Source organism: Oryctolagus cuniculus, chromosome 5 (genome assembly GCF_964237555.1).
Source record: "Oryctolagus cuniculus chromosome 5, mOryCun1.1, whole genome shotgun sequence".
In the NCBI taxonomy this organism is placed as follows: domain Eukaryota; kingdom Metazoa; phylum Chordata; class Mammalia; order Lagomorpha; family Leporidae; genus Oryctolagus; species Oryctolagus cuniculus.
Window position 1 is genome coordinate 132,769,216 of NC_091436.1, and position 18,608 is coordinate 132,787,823.

The following is an 18,608-nucleotide window of genomic DNA, read 5'->3' on the forward strand; positions in this document are numbered from 1 at the left end:
CAGAGAGAGGTAGAGCCAGAGAGAGAGAGAGAGAGAGAGAGAGAGAGAGAGATTCATTCCCCAATTGGCTGCAACAGCCAGAGCTGAGCTGATCCGAAGCCAGGAGCCAGGAGCTTCTTCCAGGTCTCCCACGTGGGTGCAGAGGCCCAAGGACTTGGGCCATCTTCTATTGCTTCCCCAGGCCATAGCAGAGAGCTGGATTGGAAGTGGAGCAGCAAGGACTTGAACCAGCGCCCATGTGGGATGCTGGCACTGCAGGCTGGGGCTTTAACCCACTGTGTCAGCCCCAACTTGGTAGAATTTCAATCTCACCACTTACCTGCTCAACAATTTTAGTGGCTCCCACTGCCCTCTCAAACAGGGCCTCATTTCTTGAGTGGCTTTTAAGACCTTTCATCATCTGGCCCCATCCTAAGAGGCAGTCAGGCCTCTAATGCAGGGTCAGGCTTTGGTCTCAACTGCCTGGGTTCAAGTCCCCACTCTGCCAGTTCCCAGCTAAGTGATCATGGGCACGTTGTATAACCTCTCTGGGCACTGGCTTCCTTAAGTGTGGATAATAATACCCTGTCTAGAATTATTTAAAGAAATTTAAAAGTCTTACATGGTCCCTGTGAAGAGACTACAAACCACTTAAGTGCATAAATGATGATTTTATGGTATGTGAACAACATAGCAAAAAAAAAAAAAAAATTAAGCATGGTGTCTGGTCCAGCTCTTTGCAAATAAAACAGTGGTAATCTTTGTTATCAGCCAGGTTTCCCACGCGGCCCTAGAGTCTGCTGGGCACACAGCCGGCGCTCAGTGCATAATAAGGAGTGAGTGGAGAACCTATTCCACCTATTCCATGTTGAGCATTTCCAGGGTAGGGGAGCGGAGGGCAGCTGACACAGAGATTCTAAATCTTGTTTTGCAGCCCCAGGCAAGGAAGCTGGGTTATTCTGAGAGGGGAAGCCGCGGGTGCAGACCCACAGCGGGTGTGGGGTGGGGTGGGGGGCTCCTGACCCAGCGTCACCCCACTGCCCCTTGCTGTGTGCTGCAGGTGGTAGAACCAGGCTCAGCCGATCCAGGACTGGAAGGAAACTGGGAACACTCCTCCCAGCCCCAGGAATGTGTTCTTGCGCTTGCTTATCTTTGAAGCGGGCTGTATTTGCTGTTCTGGGAGCTGGCTTCTGACAGAACCGGGAGCGTCCCTTATGGCCCCAACAGCAGGTCAAGGCCCAAAGGCGCCACTGCTCCCCGCCCACGTGCTTTCCGGCAGTGGGCGCGCAGGTGGAGGCCGGAGACAAGGCCCCCCGTGCTGGGCCACCTCGCGGCCCCCTCTCACCCCCCAGTGAAGGGCCTGCAGCCCTGCACACAGCAGGCGCCTACTCCGTGCGGAGAGGCCGGTTTGGTGGAGGAAGCTTCTAGACCCGGGGGCTGGCTCAGCCGGGTGGTCACGACAGGCGGCGGCGGGAAGGGTGCGGGCGCGAGGCTCAGGCGGCGGACTTGCGAGCCCGGAGGCGGCACGGGGGAAGCGCCCGAGCATCGACCCTGGCCAGGCCAGCAGGCTGTCGTGGGAGAGCGAGTGGCCCTCCCGGCCTGGGGTCGCCGCACACTGCCCCCGGAGGAGATAGGGAGTCCGCTTCTGGACCGAGGTCCCCTATCCCCAGCATTCCCCGGGGGTCTTCTGCACCTGTCCGCTCTAACAGTGGCCCCATGGCTCGCACACCGCTCTCCCTCCCCCAGCACAGAGACCTTTGGGGGGGAGGGGCTGCAGGGCAGGCGCAGAGGGAGACGCGCGCGACCCTGACCGTCTCTGGCTGGCAACCCCAGGTCCCCAGCCGCCGGAGCCGCGTACCCACGCCCGCCACGCACACAGACACACACGGGCCCGCACGCTCGCCCTCGCACAGCGCGCAGACCCCGCCCGCGGCCCCGCCCCGGCCCCTGCGGGCGGCCCCTCCGGCGCTCGCGGGCCCCGCACGCAGCCCGCCCGGGAGGCGGGAGGCGGCGGCTTCGGGCAGATTTGATTTTCCCGCAGCCCGGGCGCCCCGGAGCCGGAGCTCGAGCCGAGGAGGTGGCGCTCGCAGCCTCGTCCCGGCCCCGCCGCCCACGCCCCTCTCTCGGTCTCCCGAGCCCTCGTCCCTCGCCCCTGGCCCCGCGCCCCTGGCCACCACTCCGCGCGGCGCCCCAGACCCCGGGCTGCCGGCCGAGTCGCCCGCGCCCCTTCCCCAGCCTCGGCCCCGCCGCTCCACCCCCGCCCTCTCTCACTTCCCACGCCCCCTCTCGGCGTTCCTCTCTGCCCGTGGCCGCTCAGCCCAGCTCCCGAGTTGGGGGTGAGCCCGGGCTGCGGGCGCTCCGGAGGAGGCGTGAATCGCGCAGGAATTGACTAATTTGGGGTGGGGGGCGCGGTAGGCGATGGAGCCGCCCGAGGACATGGCGTCGCTGAGCGAGTTCGACTCCTTGGCGGGCAGCATCCCGGCCACCAAGGTGGAGATCACCGTGTCCTGCAGGTGAGCCGCCCGCGGGCTGGGTCCCCTGCCCCGCCCCTGCCCCTGGATGCCCCGCGGCTCCCGCCGCTTAGCGCCTCTGTCTCTGCGCACCTCCCTTCTCCGAGTGTCCTCGCCCCGGGACGCCCCCTGCCCCATCGCGATCGAGCCGGCGGAGGGAGGGTGGCGACGGCCGAAGGCGAAGGCGGGCTGGGGTCCCATCCGGGAAAGTTTGTGCCCCGGGCTGTTGCTGGGAGGAGCTGGGAGCGCAGGAACAGGGGTCCGGGGCCTGAGTGCCCAGGGGAAGCAGGTTAAGCGCCACACGGGGGGTCCAGCTGATCGGCCCCTCCCCACGCGTGGCAGTGAGTGCTTTGCCCCGTGCCCCCCAAGCTGCTGTGCCTTCCTTGCCCCTGCGCCCTAGACCCCAGAATTCTAAAGCCTGCCCTCACCCGTCCCCCCACCCCCGACAGAGCCCACTCTTGGGAAAGGGTGGTTGGAGCCATTCCCACCGAGGTATGGATAACCCACACCTACGTACAGTGGCGCCGGTCAGAAAGACCACGGCTTGGGTCTAAAATCTGAAGCCAGGGACTGGAAGGTTGGAGGGCAGCAGGGGAGAAGGAGGGGCACTTTTGTGGGGTGTTGTACAGGGCTGGGGGCAGTCGCTGTCTCTAGGAGCTGTGTTGACCCAGGTGCCAGGCTGTGTGCTAGCTGGGGGGAGGAGGCTGCCCCGGCATTAAGAGGGTGGAGAATGGGTGGGGGGGACCCTTAGTGGTTCCCTGTGGCCAGCCTCGGGCCTCTGCCTTGCTGGGACAGAGAGGGGCACTGTGGCACAGGCAGAGCTCACCCTGGGGATCCCCCAGATGCCATTCCCCCAATTTCTGGAGCCCTGGCTGTGTCCTACTGAATTGCCCACCCTGTCCCCTTCAGGGGTCTCTTTGGTCAAAGCCTTCCTCCGTGCCCTGTGGCCCAACTAAGAAGTTGCGGCGTTAGGGAGAGGTGTGGGGAGGACTGGGTGTGTGAGAGGGAGGGATTGGAGACGCAGGGCCAGTGGGAGTGAGGGCTGGTGAGGTGGAACAGGCTGCCTGGAGCAGAGCCCTCCAGGGGTTCCCAAACGGCTCCCCCACGGCCCAGGTCATCTCCCAGCACCATTTGCGTCTTGTAGTTCCTCGGCTGGGAGACTCCTGATGGCCCATTAGCTCCCATGTCACCTCCCCGGCCGCCAGCAGCCGCCACAGCCTCTTCTCCCTTCTCCTGCACCTCCCAGCTGTCAATCATGCCTGCCTGTTGACTCGGTCTCCGGAGCCCTCCCACCTCCCAGCCTCTGAACAGCCCCCCCACCCCCTGCATACCTCCTTCCCCCTGCCCTGACTTCACACCTCTGTTGCTTCGTGTCCCCCCTCCTGAGTGGCCCGGCCTCAGACCCCACACTTCCACATACCCCCTGGCTCCCGAGACACCCGCCGCCAGTCTCTGTTTTCCGTGTCCCCTGGGCCCTGAGCCCTCGGCCTCGACCATGAGGACACTCACATCCCGAGGACCAGACTTCTTAGGGGGTGGGCGCTGGAGGACGGGGGTCTGTCTCTGCCTCAGCCAGATCCAGCTGTCCAGGTTCTAGGCAAGGGTGGGGGAGAGCGAGACGGCAGTAGAGAGAGGGGGACGAGGCACAGAGCGGCTTTCTCTAGCATGTTCTTCACTCCGCGGTCACCTGTTAAAGTCAAGTCCATCTCGCCTGCACCCGGTGACCAGCCCTGGCTGGAGCGCAGGCTGTGTGATGTCCCCGCACTGAGCATCTAAGTGGCACCTGCTGCTGGGCGGGGCACCGCAGGGCAGGCAGAGGGGCTGGTGGGGTGAGAACTCCAGAGGCTGGGATGGTGGGGGCCAGGGTGTCAGGGAAGATCCTCAGTTGCTACCACCGACTTCCAGGAATTCCAGCTCCAGGATCCCCTCCGCCTCTGCCGGCCCTGCAGCCCCAGGAACTTTCTGCTCTGTGCCTCGGGGAGCCCCGGGCCCCCTGCTATGTCTGTCCTGCGTTGGGTCTCAGCCAGAGCTCAGGGCCACCACGGGGCCCAGCCAAGTCTGCCCCATGGGTCGGACCCGTTCAGACCCCTGCTTCGGCAGAGTGTGTGTTGGGCTCGTCTGTACTGTACTGCAAACCAGGTATTTCTGCTAACTTCGGTACACTCAGGGTTGAAGATTAGGGGGGATGGAGAAGCATCGGGGCGCCGGGCACAGCAGTGGAGAACCCGAGCTCTGACTGTGTGCCGGGGTTCAGATCCCAGCTCCATTTCTGTGCCCTTGGGTATGCCACCCACCCCGGCGCTGCCTCCATGTCCTGTCTTTAAAGAAGCGTGCTAATCCTGTTGTCTGTTGTTTGGTTCCTGGAAGGAAATGGACATCGGTCTCTGGAGCAGGGGCCCCAGGTTTTTGTGGGTCCTCGAGGGGCGATCAGTCTAGAGGTCTCTGGAGGTGGTGTTGGGAGTGGGTGGGGCGGCCGGCCGGGGAAGCAGATGCCCGCAGCCGCCGCGACTTCCTCGCTACCGTGTCTGCTGCAGGCCCGTGCAGGCCTGGCCGCGTGCTCTTCCCTTCCCCAAAGGCCAGGGGTTGTCCGAGTGTGTGCATTCCCTGTGTGACGCAGGCGTCTGGAGCGGCGTGTCCGTGTCGGTTAGGGAGAATGCTTTGCCTTTTGTGTGAAACAGGAAACCTTTGCACTCGGGCTGGGGAAGCGATGCCTTGCTCCGTGGAGTGGGCTCCCCAGAGGAGACGGGAAATGGGGGCACGGAAGAGCCCAAACCTGCCTGGCCTCTTAGCCCTGCGGGATTCTCTCGAGCCGCTGGCGTGGGGCTGCAGGGCAGCGGTTTGCCTGTGCCCCGGAGATCTTGTTTTGTGCTCTCTCCAGGCCGGCGCCTTTGCCCTGGGCCCCTGAGAAAAGTGTGAATCTGCTCTGAGCTCCGGCTCCTGCCAGGCAGGCGGAGGGAGGGGCCTGGGGCAGCGTGGCAGCTGTCAGAGTCAGCGGGCTGAACCCTTGCCTACAGCAAGGCACGGTTAGCGGGGGCGGGGGAGCAGCGGCAGCAGCCTGTGGCGGGCGCTGGCTTCTAGCCGGGTACCTCGCACCTGCCCCGGGCTCCGCTGCAGGGAGTGGTCCACGCCCAGCCGTCTTTGCACCACCCAGCCAGCTCTCCTGTGGGGTCCAAACCGAGATCACTGGGGTATTAGTTTGCAGTTGCCAGGCACCAAAGTTCCCACGAGCCTAGGGGCTTGAAATGACCCTGTTTATTTTATCCCTGCTTTCTATAGGTCAGAAGTCCAGGCCCGGCCTGGCCCACCTCTGTGCCCAGGGCCGTACCAGGCCAAAGTCAAGGTGTCTGCGGGGCTCGGGGCTGGGATTCCCCCCCCCCCCAAGGCGTGGAGGCCCCATCCAACTCCCTTCAGGATTCTGTTTCTTGCAGCTGTGAGGTCGAAGGCCGATATTCTCGCTGGTTGCTGGCCAGAGCGACCCTTGGCCATACAGGCCGTGCCTCGGTGCTGGCTGGGTGGCTGTTGTCCCTGGCGGCAGCTTATTCCAAGTCCGTGGGCATTTCTCCCTGATCAGCTGTCGTCATAGGAGTGACCCCGCGTGCGGCTCGCCCCGCATGTCCCCAGGTCCTGGCCCGCACTCGGGGGGCGGGGACTGCACAGGTGGCCCTCTTTCATCTCGCCCTGCTACACCAGCTCTATCTTTTTAACCTTACAAGAGCCCGAAATCCTAATGAGGAGATCAAGGCTCAGAGAGGTTGAGGGGCTGGCCTGGGGTTCCACAGCTAGTGCATTTTGGGGGAGGGGATCCAAACCCAATTCCCAGGGCCAGTGTTGTGGTGTAGCGGGTAAAGTCGGCATCTGCAGTGCTCCAGTTCAGGACCACGATGCTCCACTTCCCATCCAGCTCCCTGCTAATGTGCCTGGGAAAAAGTGGAAGACGGCCCAAGTGCTTGGACCCCTGCCACCCATGTGGGAGACGGAGATGAAGCTCCTGGCTTCTGGCCTGGCCCAGCCCTGGCACTTGTGGCCATCCGGGGAGTGAACCAGTGGATGGAAGGTCGCTTTCTGTCTCTCCCTCTCTCTGTAACTCTGCCTTTCAGATAAATCAATAAATCTTAAAAAGAAAGAAACCCAGTTCCCTCAGACTTCAAAGCCATCAGGGTTTCCCGAGGTTTTGTGTTAGGATCTCCGTGGAGACCATGGTCGGCATCTGGGGACTGACCAGGGATGAGCGAGGCCTTCCTGCTCACCTAGTCCACAGACCTCCCTGTTCAGACCCAAGGCCACTGCTGGGGGATGACCTACCTTTGAGAAGAGAGGAGGAAGCAGGTGGGAAATGAGGCCAGAAAGCTCTGAGGAGGAGAGGAGTCAGGTTCAGATGGTTGCAAAATGGCTGCCTCTGCTCCAGGCATCACAACTATATCCAGAAACGGGAAGCAAGGCACAGGGTCAGAGGCCCCTCTTTGAAAAGTCGTTTTTATCTGGAAAGTGCAGTCCCTCCCCAAATCTCTCGTAGACTTCCCTTCCTGTTTCAGTGGCCAAAGCCGGGTCTGCCTCTCCTTTCAGGAGCTCCTCATCTGTGTGAGCCCATGTGGATCCTGTTACGGGAAGAGGATGGACAGTGAGGCTGAGAGGAGAGTTTCAAATGGCCCCGGAGGCTCCCTGGGCTCCCTGGGGCCAGTAGGGGCCTGGGGTCTGGCGTCTCTGAGGACTGCCCTCGGCTCTCCGTGCAGACGGGGGACAGCCAGGGTGAGGTGCGTGGGCACGGATTCTCCAAGCGTGGCTCAGCTGGACCCCCGACTGCCCCTCTTCCTGCGTGTTTTTCCAGGCAGGAACAAACGGGATCAGACCCGGCAGGGCGCCTCGCGGCACTCTCACATCGTGGCACTCCCACGGATGGCCCCACACAACTCCTCCGGCTCCCACAGCGCAGTCCCGTGTCTTTGGGCGCTGTAGAGGCCCGGGCAGGATCCGGGAGCATCCTTCCTGGCTTCCCTTCTCTGAGAGCTGGGCCAGGTCCCCGAAGTCCTCCCCCGCGCCCCGCGTCAGTGTGAGATGGCAGAAGTCCTGGGCCCGCGCACGTCCCCCGAGTCGGGTCGGGAGACAGAGCCACTGGGGGCTGCAGTTTTCTGTGAGCTGGAAGGAGCCATGAGGGAGCTTGGTGGTGGCCGTAGGTCCCGCTGCCGACGCTGCCGATGCAGGCGCTCACTTGGTCAGCGGGGTGGACGTCCCTGTGCAAGCTCGCTCCACCTTACTGGGGAAGCAGTGATGGCCGGGACAGCCCCTCTCCCACAGAGCTCACGCGAGGGTGGGGCTGGGGTATAAACAGAGAGACACATTTTTAAACATTTATTCTATTTATTCGAAGAGCAGAGAAAGAGAGAGAGAGGAGAGAGAGAGGGAGGCAAAAAGTTTCCCATGGGCTTACTCATTCCCCAAGCACCTGCGATTTGCCAGGACTGTGCCAAGCCAGGAGCCAGGAACTCTGGCTGGTGTTGCAACCCAAGTACTTGGGCTGTTACCTGCTGCCCGCCAGGGCTCATCTGGTGCCGGAAGCAGAGCCAGGACCGGATTCCAGGAGTGCAGTTCAGGGGTGGGTGTCCGGAGCGGCTCGGAGCGCACCAGGCGCCCACCCTTCCACAGGTTGTCACTGAGCAGGTCAAGTCTGACCGGGATGAGAGCTCTGAAGCCATGGGGCTGCTCCAGACAGGACGAGCAGGTGACCTTTGAGCTGGGGTCTGGGTGAGGGGAGCAAGGACAAAGGCCCTGTGGCAGAAAAGCCTCGGGCTTGCTTGCAGAACTGCCCGGTGTGGCCGGAGCAGGGCGAGAGAGGGGGCGCAGAGGAGGAGGTCAGAGGTCGGGGAGGAAGCGGAGGGTGCAGATAATGGCCTGGAGGGGCCTGCTCAGGAGTTTGATTTATGTGATAAAGATTTACTCATTTGAAAGGCAGAGTTACAGAGACAGAGAGAGAAAGATCTTCCATCCGCTGGTTCACTCCCCAAATGGCCGCAACAGCCAGATCTGGGCCAGGCCAAAGCCAGGAGCCTGGGACTCCATCCAGGTCTCCCACGTGCCGTGGCAGGGGCCCGGGCACCTGGGCCGTCTGCTGCTGCTTTCCCGGGTGCATTAGCAGGGAGCTGGATTGGAAGCCTCGCGGCCGGGCTCTGCTCTGATGCAAGATGCCTGCGTGGCAGGCAGCGGCTCTACCCGCTGTGCCACAGTTTGGTTTGCTGTTCACACAGCCTCTGGGATGGGTGGTGGTAAACAAGAGTCTGGTTAACCCTTGAAAGCTTGGCAGGTTGGTGTGAAGCGAGTGGGCAGCCGGGTCAGGACCTGGAAGAGTCGCTGGGCAGGCCAGAGCGGTCCCCCTGGGGACAGCCCCTCAGACCCGTCTTGGACGTGTTTGCCGTGGAAGCCTTGGGGACCCGGCGAGCAGGACAGGGCTGGGCACACGGGAGCTACAGGCACCGAGCGCGCCTCCTACATTTCTGTGGATGCTGCTGGCGCGCCGGGCCGGCTTGTGCACAGATGAGGAGGAGTCCAGGGCCACGGGACAGCCTGAGGCCCCGTGGGGACTGCGCGCTGGAGGCTGGATCTGGCTGAGGCCGGAGCTCCCACTGCCTTCCCTGGGCCACACGCACGCACAGTGTGGGAGGGACAAGGGTTGCAATTAATGATGATCAAAATGCAAACAGCCCCAGGAAGAAGAGCTCTTTCAGCCGCGTGCAAGCTGCTTTTCAGCCCTCCGTGCTGTCGCTTGCCAGGGAGCTAAGCGCAGGCGGAGGAACGGGACTGAAAGGGGAGATGGGTGCGTGCCAGGGGCTGGGTGCGGGGCCCCGCCTGCCTGCTCCCTTCCTGCCCCCGTCCTGTGGCTTCTGCCCAGGAGCTCGGGACACAGCTCACACACACACACCCACACACACACAGCCTCAGCTGCCCTCCCTGTAGAATGGGTGGACACGGGCCTCCTGGCACTGGCATGGCAGGGTACCCAGGGTCACCGGTTAAGTCCCCAGCAAGACACCTGGCACCCAGTGTGTACCCGATTAGTGTCATCGCCCTCCCACCCGTCTGGAGTTGTGTTGCTCCAGAGAGGGAGGGGGTGATGCTGGCGGGCAGGGGTCTCCACGGGACCCCTAGGAGTCCGGTTCCTCCCCGACCTTGGCCCACCTGCCCGCAGTCTGTGCACCTCCAGGAAGGGAAGCAGGGGAGCAGGGAGGGGGCAGTGGGCCTCTCAGGAAGCCGTCTTCATCTGCACGCGCCCCTATTGAGTACCTGCTGTATACCAGGCGCTGAGAGCTGCAGTTTTCTGTGTGTCGGGCCCGTTCTAACTGCTTTGCAGTGAGAAATCTCAGGACACCCTTGGGTGGGGGGACTGGGGCTGCCCTGGCTTTGCACATGGGGGTGCCAGAGCCCAGAGGGTTGGGCGGTTCGCCTGAGGGCCAGGGCTGGTGTCTGAGCCAGCAGCCCCATGTCTGTACCAACAGCCGTGTTTGCTCACAGCTCCAGTGGGCTCCCTGGTGCCGGAGAAGCTGAGAGTCACGGCTCAGCGCAGCCCTGGGCACTCATGGGCTCCGTGGAGAGACGGCTGGGATGTGTGCTGGTCACTTCACCCACATGTCTGCTCTGGAGCAGAGGCGGCCCCTCAGGGGCTCCCTGAGTGTGTCTCCCCCCTCAGACTGGGGCTCCCTGAGTGTGCCTCCCCCCTCAGACTGGGGCTCCCTGAGTGTGTCTCCCCCCTTAGGGGCTCCCTGAGTGTGCCTCCCCCCTCAGACTGGGGCTCTCTGAGTGTGTCTCTCCCCTCAGACTGGGGCTCCCTGGGGATGGGGCTGTGCTTCCCCCCTCAGACTGAGGCTCCCTGGGGACAGGGCTGTGTCTCCCCCCAGACCAGGGCTCCCTGGGCATGGAGCTCTGTCTCCCCTCTCAGACTGGGGCTCCCTGGGGACAGGGCTGTGTCTCCTCCCTCAGACTGGGGCTCCCTAGCGACGGGGCTGTGCCTCCCCCCGACCAGGGTTCCCTGGGGACGGGGCCGTGTCCCCGAGTCTAGAGCACCCCAGCCTCTCCAGTGGGAGGTGTCACCCTCAGGCCCCTCTTTCGCACCACCCAGGGGCTCACCCTGCCTCTCCGGTGCCTCTCCCGTCGCTGGCCCCAGGTGGCCTGTGGCCTCGCCGCCCAGGGACTGGCCGCGTCTGGGTGCCTCTGATTTCGGGAACAAAAGAAGCCAGGCTTCAGGCTGCTCTGTGGACAGCAACAGGGTTTCACGGTCTCTGGAGGAAAAATACATTTTGCTTGTTGGAAAAAAAATGTTCTCTTTGAGCTCCACGGAGACAGAAAGCGGAGGAAAAGCAGTTATGGGCTGGGCTGGCCAGGGCCCTCTGGCCCGGCCTCCCAGGCTGCTTCCAGCTGTGTGCCCGTGGGCACCACCCTGCTGCCCCAAGGCTGGAGGTGGCGGGGGAAGGGGCCTCAATAACCCCACGGGCTGGGGCTGATGGGAAGGATTCAACATGGGGCACTGGTGGTGGGTGTCGAGGGTGGGCTGCTTGGCCCTGGGAGGGTGGAGGCGGCTCTGGTGCCGTATTAGCCTGTGCCTCCCCCCGGAGAGTGATCGCCATGGCCAGCTCCAGCCTGGTGGTGACGGCCCCAGCGGGCCAGCCTCGCCGCGACCCGGAGCTCCATACCGATCTCCGCAGCGGCCCTGAACTGCGTTTAGCCCCATTTTATGGATGGGGAAGCCGAGGCACAAGGAAGGCGGGTCACTTGTGCAGAGCTGGGATCGAGCCCAGCCTATGGGACTGCCCTTAAGCACTACTCACTGCAGCCAGAAGGTGGCGCTGTGCCAAGCATGGCCGTGCACCAGCCAGGTGGGGAGGCACAGGCTGCACCCATCCCCTGGTCACTCCTCTTGGTCTTATTTCATCTGTCCGACTTGCCAGGTGCCAGACAGGCCTGTGCCAGCGCCAGGTTCCCTGCCCGGGAGGAGCCCACAGCCTGGTGGAGAGAAAGATGCACACTCATGATTTTGCATCCCAGGGTGGGCTGAGTCCTGTCCTGGGTCACAGGGTGTCCCGCTCCAGGCCAGAGAGTTTGGGGGGGGGGGGCGGGGGCAAGAAAAAGGACTCGGTTGTCGGTCAGTGTCCAGGAACTTGAGGAGGAAAAGTAGGAACGTTCTGGAAGGCATGTAGGGGTAACTCGGGCGGTGTAGGGGAAACAGGGCCTGAATTGGCCTGGAGTGCTGATCACCAGGGTGACCCACACCCCAGGACTCACTGAGAGCCGGGGAAGCCAGGCGGCGTGGTTCTGTGTCTTCCCCAGCTCCGTGCTTCTGACCTGCTGAGAAGCAGGCGGGACCGAGAGAAGCCACATCTCTCTCTCTCTCTCTCTCTCTCTCTCTCACACACACACACACACACACACACACACACACTCACACACACACACACAGCTGAAACCCAGGTATCGCTCTTTCGCACTAGCCTAGACATGACTACACCTGAGTTCCAGGCGGAGCTCTGGAGGCCAGCCCGCCTTGCTGTGACTCTGGGTGTTGCTTTCCTTGTGGGGAAGGGGTTGGGACAGGTGACCTGTGAGGCGCCTTCCAGCAGGGCTCCGCTCGTTACGGGGCTTCATTCTGGAACTCAGAGGCAATCCCAGCGTCTGCCCTAGCGGAGACGCCCGTGCCTTTGTTGCTTTCAGCGGCCCCCACCCGCCGTGTCTCGGGCCCCACGACTGTGGAGTCCTCTCTGATGTTAGGGTGATTGGTTTTTGCTGCAATCAAGGCAGACGCCCCTGTCTGCAGCCCAGCGCGCTTCTGGAGAAGGCCGGCCTAGGCAGAAGGCAGCCCCGCTCGTGGGACGGGTGCCCGGTACCCGTGGTGTCTGCCGCCTGCCTTCCAGAGCCGCCCATGTGGCATGTCATCAGGCGTTTGTCCGATGGCTTCCGAGGCACCGCTGGCGGGGAGGGTGGCGGGGAGCGGCAGAGGGGCCGTGGGCTGTGTGGGTCAGGGAGTTGGGTGGCTGATCTGAGTGCAGATATGGGAGAGTACTCCAAGGCCTGGTTTCCCACACACTGGCCGGGGACCTCTCTCTCTCTCACGGGGACATCACTGAGAATGCGCTCAGGGGCGGGAGCTAGAGCGGCCTGTGAGTGTGACCTGGGCCGCCGCGGGGTGCCTGCACCTGCTGCTGCAAGTGTCTATTGGAGGCGGTCTTTGGTTCCCGCCTGGGGCGGGGGGCTAGGTGGTGGGGTTGCCTGTGAGGTCACGCTGCCCAGCAGCCTGCCATTGCTCATGGCTCCAGTGATGGTGACTCAGGGTATGGCTTCCTTCTAGACTTTTCTGTTTCTACCATTGCACGGCCCCTCCCTGCCCTTCCTGGGCCCTGGTCTGCCCCTCATCAAGGAGAAGGTGGACCAGATGACCCGCCAGGAACCCACACAGGCTGTGGTCATTGCTTTCTCCTGTGGAAAAGCAGCTGCAGGGACCCAAGAGGGTGGGGGTGTATGGAGGGGATTTGTTCTTCCCTGTGTGAGAGAAGAGGTCGAAGCAGAGACACAGCTAAAGTCAAGAATGGGAGCGGGATTTCTCTGAAGAGAGGCTGAGTACACATTCAGACAGGAGTGTGGGCAGACCCAGGAGGAGAGCAAGAGGGTGGGCTGCCTGGGAGGCCTAGCTGCTCCCCCTTGCAGGGACCCCTCCACTGGGTAGGGGGAGGCGCCCTCACTAGGCATGGTTTGGGCGGCGTCAGTGGCATGTCCACCTGGAGCTGGGTGTCCCGTGCTTGCCATCTTCATGCTGGATCAGACTCAGGTGCATCATGGGAAGTGGGCTTGCAGGAACTGGCGCGCCAGGGGATGGAGTCAGGGTGCAGGGCTGGAAACGCAAACCGTGGGGAACCTCTTGGCTCCGTTATCCTTACCTAGCCCACATCAGCAGGGGTGAAGGGGGAAGGGGGCCCCCTTGGGTCCTCTGGGACGGAGGTGGGACAGGCTGGTTGGGAAGAGACAGTCGGGAGGGTAGGCAGGGAGTCAGTAGCTGTCATGCAGGCAGGCGGGCAGGCGCCCGGAAGCGGCTTGTAGGAGTTCAGGAGGCAGGAGTGGGAGGCGACATGCGATGCTGGGGTGTGCTGCTGAGCAGGTCTAGGTGCGCCCCTGGGACCCAGTCTCCTGGAGCCAGGGGAAGATGGCCTGGAGCGAGCTCAGAGCCACCCTGGGGAGTGAGGACGCCAGGTGTGTGCCCCAGCTCCTGCCCGTTTTTGACTGTGCACTCCCAATGGGAGCATGGACTTTTGGGGAGGGCAGAGAAGCTGGTGCGGGAGAAACCAGGGGTGTGAGCAGGACGCCGTGGGCTGAGGACCCGGCAGGCATCCTCCACTTTCAAGGCTTGTGCAAACAGCGGCCCAGAGAGGCGGAGTCACTTCTGAGCCCTGGGCATCGGATCCCCGTGCAGTGAGGGACCCCAGGCCCGAGGGGCGCAGCCTGCCTGGGCTGGCTCCCCAAGCCTCAGCTGCTGGAGTGAGGACGGGGACCCACTGTGTGTGGTGCCCATAGGGCACAGCCTGACCTGGCGCTGAGGCCCAGCTGGGAGGGGCTGCGCACCTGTCCAGAGCCCTTTCTGTCCCCAGCGTAATCTTGATATTGGGCTTTCCCGTCTGCTTATCAGGGTCAAGTGCTGGCCCTGGCCTTGACCACAGAAGGACCCTGGTGTCCCGTGGGAGGTGCAATTAATCCACCAACGAGAGGATGCAGTACACTGGCTGCGAGCAGAGCCTGGGAGAAAGCTTTGATTGCTGGATTTCCTTTTTGCAGGGGGGCGGGGGTCTTGTCTTTTTTTGTTTTTTTTTTTTTGTTTGTTTTTGTTTTGTTTTGTTTTTGTCTGTTGAGAGACAATGCTAAAAGGAAGAGTCTAAAACACCAGGCATACCAGGATTTGGCCCGAGAATGAGCAGCTGTGGGATACTGGACACCGGGCTACCCACACAGTGTGTACCACGTGGGGAGGGCCACAGACCTTGAGGGTAGGAGTGAGGCCGAAGGGCTCCAGGACCCAACCAGGGATCTGCTCGTTTTGGAGCTTAATGGAAGTCCCCAGAAAAAGCCTTTCTCTTCCTGTTGTGCCCGAGGCCAGGCCAGGGGCCGCCTGCCTCTGCCCAGCCAGTTCCTCCCCTCCAGCCTCTAATGCCTGTCTCCCCCTCTTGCAGGAGCCTCTTGGACAAAGACATGTTTTCCAAGTCTGACCCACGTAAGTCCTGCCCTGACAGTAATCCCAGCAGCGAGGGCTTGAGCCAGGCCGAGTGCTGCTGTGCCTCGGGGTTAAGGTTTCACCAGCCGGGTCTGCAGAAAGAGACATGGGAGCGTGGGCCCTCTGCAGCCCCCATTCTTGTGAAGCCCCAACACAGCAGAGCCTGTAGGGGGAGGGCAGGGTGTCTGGGGTGCCGATGGTCTCAGGCCAGGGGAGCCAGTACACCTAAGAGATCAGCTGTGGCCTGGTGGGCGCACAGACATGGCTGTCTAGGGCTCCTGCCCTGAGCAGTGTGCGGCCAGGGCCAGGCAGGCCTCTGGCTTCCTCCATGCCTCAGTTTCCCCATCAGCTCCAAGCTGGCCCCTGCGAACTAGTGCATCCAGGACCAGTTGTGGGGTTATGGTCCAAGCTTGGGGGCCAGACTCTTACACTACTCCCCAAGACCCCACCCCCTTCCCAGACCCGACAGTGCGACCCGCGCTGGAGTGTCCCAGTCACCTGCCCAGCCAGGCCCTCTCTAGCCCGTCCCCAGCTTCCGGTGGGCCTGGGCCGTTAACCCGTGTTTTTCTTCTCCCTCCAGTGTGCGTCATGTATACTCAAGGGATGGAAAACAAGCAGTGGCGGGAGGTAGGTGTAGCCCCCACCCGGCCCGGAAGTGCCACCGTGTCCCTGGCTGCCTGTCCGTCTGCCCCTCCCTAACTCTGGACAGATTCTGGAGCGGCCCAAGGCAGGCTGGAGAGACGTGCAGGGGGTGGAGTCTTGTCCTGGCAGCTGCAGGAGGAGACTGAAGACGGAGTGCGTGCTCCCACCCTCAGGGAGCCCCCAAGTGAGCGGGAGACGGCGGGGAGGTGGGGGTCCAAGCCCGTCACAACCATCCTGCCTGGTTGCCTCAACACCTTGCAGGCTTCCCACCCCTGGTTGCTAGCTAACATGAGCATGGCGCAGTTAGGTAAGGCCCCTGCCCAGCAGCCTTGGGGGGCTCATGACTGCCCGGCCTGGCGCCAAGCCCCACCACCACCCTCTTGTGCAGTCTGGTCTCCCTGGCGCTACCTGACCCCGCTGCCCGTGTCCCTTGTGGTGGGGTCTGGGCTGAGAGAGCTGACTGCGTCACAGATGCTTCAGGAGGTGAATGGTGTCCCCCCCCCCCACCAGACACCACCAGTCTGTCCCCTACGCTGCAGCCAGAGGGCTCCTGTGAAACCCGAGCTGTACTCTGTCCCTCTGCTGAGAGCTGCCCAGTGGCTTCCCTCTTGTCCCCGCGATGGCCCGCCTGGCCCTGGCCCCGATCTGACTGCCTGCCCCAGGCTGGCCTTATCTCCCAGGGTTCTGTGCCATCCGCCTCCATTCCTGCCACACAGGGCCCCCTCCCCCCCACCCTGGGGCCTTGCACGTGCTGTTCCTTCTTCCCAAATGCTCTTCTCTGCCTCCCACCCCCCGGCAGCTTTCCCCGGCCACCCCATCTAATATGTCAGCCTCTCCACACTTCTTACTTCCCTTCCCGACTCCTGTGTTTGACCACCTTCCACTGTGTACTGAGCTCCGCTTACACGATGCTCTCGGTGATCACGGCCGTCTCCTTTAGTCCCTGGGCCGCGTTGAGCATCTAGAACAGCATCAGGCCACAGAAGGTGCTCAATAAACGGTTGCTAAAGGGCTGCACTAGGGAAGGGGGCGGGGCCTCCAGAGGCTGCCAAGGATGAGCTGAGTGGTCTCGTCCCCACCTCTGCCTCACTCCCCTCTCACTTAGCCCCCGGGGAGACGGTTTCCAGGTGCAGAGGGGGAAGGGGGCCCTGGGTTGGGATGGGAGGGGCTGGGCTCCTGGGGGAGCTTCCGGTGCCTCTGAGTGCAGGCTGCCTTCCTGGTGATCCGAGGAGGCACAAGCATGGGCCGAAGGGGACAAGAATGAGCGAGGCTGAGGCCGCACCCCATGCCCTTCCCCACCCACACCCGGCTCGGAGGCTTGTGGGCTCTGGACAGAGACCGTATGGGGGCTCCCTGGGGACTTGCGAGGAACCGTGCAGTCTGCTCGCGTGCACCGATGACTTCTGAGGCCTTCGGCCCGGGCTGCCTAGAACCCAGGGCTGTGCTGATGCCCCGTGATTTGGTGAGGAAAGCATTCATTGCGTTCTGTGATTGAGATTTGTCTCCCATTGGCTCAGGGTCCTCAGCGGGCTGAGTTGCATCTGGGTGGCCCACGCTCTCCCAGGGCGCAGCGGAGGGGAAGAGAGTGGCCGGGGCGCTGTTGCACACACCTATGCCTCACTCCTGGCCCTGGCCCAGCCAGATGTGGGCCCTGGAGCAAGCTGCTCAACCCCTCAATGCCTGTTCCCATACTGGTGACGCGGGGACCTTGCTGGCCCATGGTGGGCGTGAAGCAAGGAAGCGGAGGTCCTGGTGCTGGGTCCTTGCTGTGACTTGGGGAGTGCCGGGCATTGTACCCCACTGGCCTCAGCCGGTATTCCCAGCGGTAGGGTCTGTGGGGTGCCGGGCATGTACCAGGGGCTGGGGAAAAGAGGGGTAAAGCATGAGCTGGAACTAGGGGGTCGCAGCCTGCAGGGGTGTGCGGGACCCCAACAGCAGGAGCAGGGGAGTACAGAGGGACTGAAATGACAGTTCAGGGGAGGGAATGCACAGCCAGCGTGCCTCGTCTTCTAAAAAATGATTTATTTATTTATTTGGAAGGCAGTGACTGAGAGACAGAGAGAATCTTCCATCCACTGGTTCACTCCCTAAATGGCCCCAACAGCCGGGGCTGGGCCAGGCCAAAGCCGGGAGCCAGGAACTCCATGCAGGTCTCCCATGTGGGTGGCAGGGGCGCAAGGACTCAGGCCATCGTCTGCTGCTTTCCCAGGCACAGAGCAGGGGACTGGGTGGGAAGCAGGGCAGCCGAGACCTGAACCGGAGTTCCAGAAGGGATGTCAGCATCGAAGGCGGTGGCTTAGCCCGCTGCACCACCAAGCACATTGTGGCGGGTCCTGTGGCTTGTTAAAGCCATGTCTGAACCTAAACACAAGGCGTCTGGCTGAGGGGTGCATGTGGAGCCGGAGGGGAGTGAGAAGGGATGGTAGGGGTCCTGCGGCTCAGCCTCCTGATCCACAGAGAGGAGCAGGCCTGCCTCGCTTACAGAATCAGGGTGCTGGGCTCCTGCACAGTGAGGGGTGTGCACCTGTGGAAGCCGAGGCCAGCTGGGTGTCATCGAAGCCAGGAGGCACAGCACCCGGTACCGTCACAAAACCGGTGGCATAGCAAGGGCACTGAGGGAGGCCGGGTCCCGCGTGGTTGCATGTTCAAGGAAACCAGTGAGAAGTGGTGAACTGTGGGGTGGCAGCAGTGGGGAACCATGACTGCTCCAGGCTCAGGCATGTAAGGGGGAGCTTCTAGAATCCCAAAAAGGGCTTCCAGGTAGGATCAGGAGCCCCCAGAGCAGGCAGCCTCACTCTCTTTCACTCCCCTGATCTCTGGCTGGGGCTCCCGTCGGCGGAACCTCACCAGGAGCCCTCCAGTCGGGTCAGCCGCCCGGCACAGAGCAGTGTGTAGGTGAGGGCGGCTCCCGTGTGGGAAAGGTACAGGGAGGGGCCGCCTAAGGGAGCTGCTGGGTGTCAGCAAGGACAGCGGTGAGCATCCCGAGAGGCCGAGGAGGCTGACCTCCCTTCCCAGAGATGACCAGGCCCGGGGCCTGACTCCAGGGGTGACGGTAGCAGAGCTGAGAGTTATTTCTGGAAGATGCACTTACACAGGTCGGGAGTGGAAGGAGGGCCTGTTTCCTTGCCTGCTCCTTTGTGACCTGCATAGGAGAGTATCAGGAACGGAGAATCTATAGACGAACCCGGATCCAGCAGCTCTTTGGAACTGCCCCTGGGAGCGCAGCCGGCCTTGCCAGTAAAAGG

The 18,608-nt window shown here is 62.7% G+C and overlaps 1 protein-coding gene across 2 annotated transcripts in view; it reads left to right on the forward strand.

Annotated features, from left to right (window-relative positions):
- The first annotated feature begins 1,900 nt into the window (after positions 1-1,900).
- CPNE5 (copine 5) overlaps positions 1,901-18,608 on the forward strand; it is an 83,289-nt gene continuing 66,581 nt past the window's right edge. The window contains exons 1-3 of one of the 2 annotated variants that reach the window (XM_008262846.4): positions 1,901-2,492; positions 14,681-14,721; positions 15,302-15,348. In XM_008262846.4, the coding sequence (XP_008261068.1) occupies positions 2,398-2,492; positions 14,681-14,721; positions 15,302-15,348 (183 nt within the window). In that variant the 5' untranslated portion in view covers positions 1,901-2,397. The remainder of the gene's footprint in view (positions 2,493-14,680; positions 14,722-15,301; positions 15,349-18,608) is intronic. The other variant, XM_051854801.2, reaches the window with a different exon arrangement.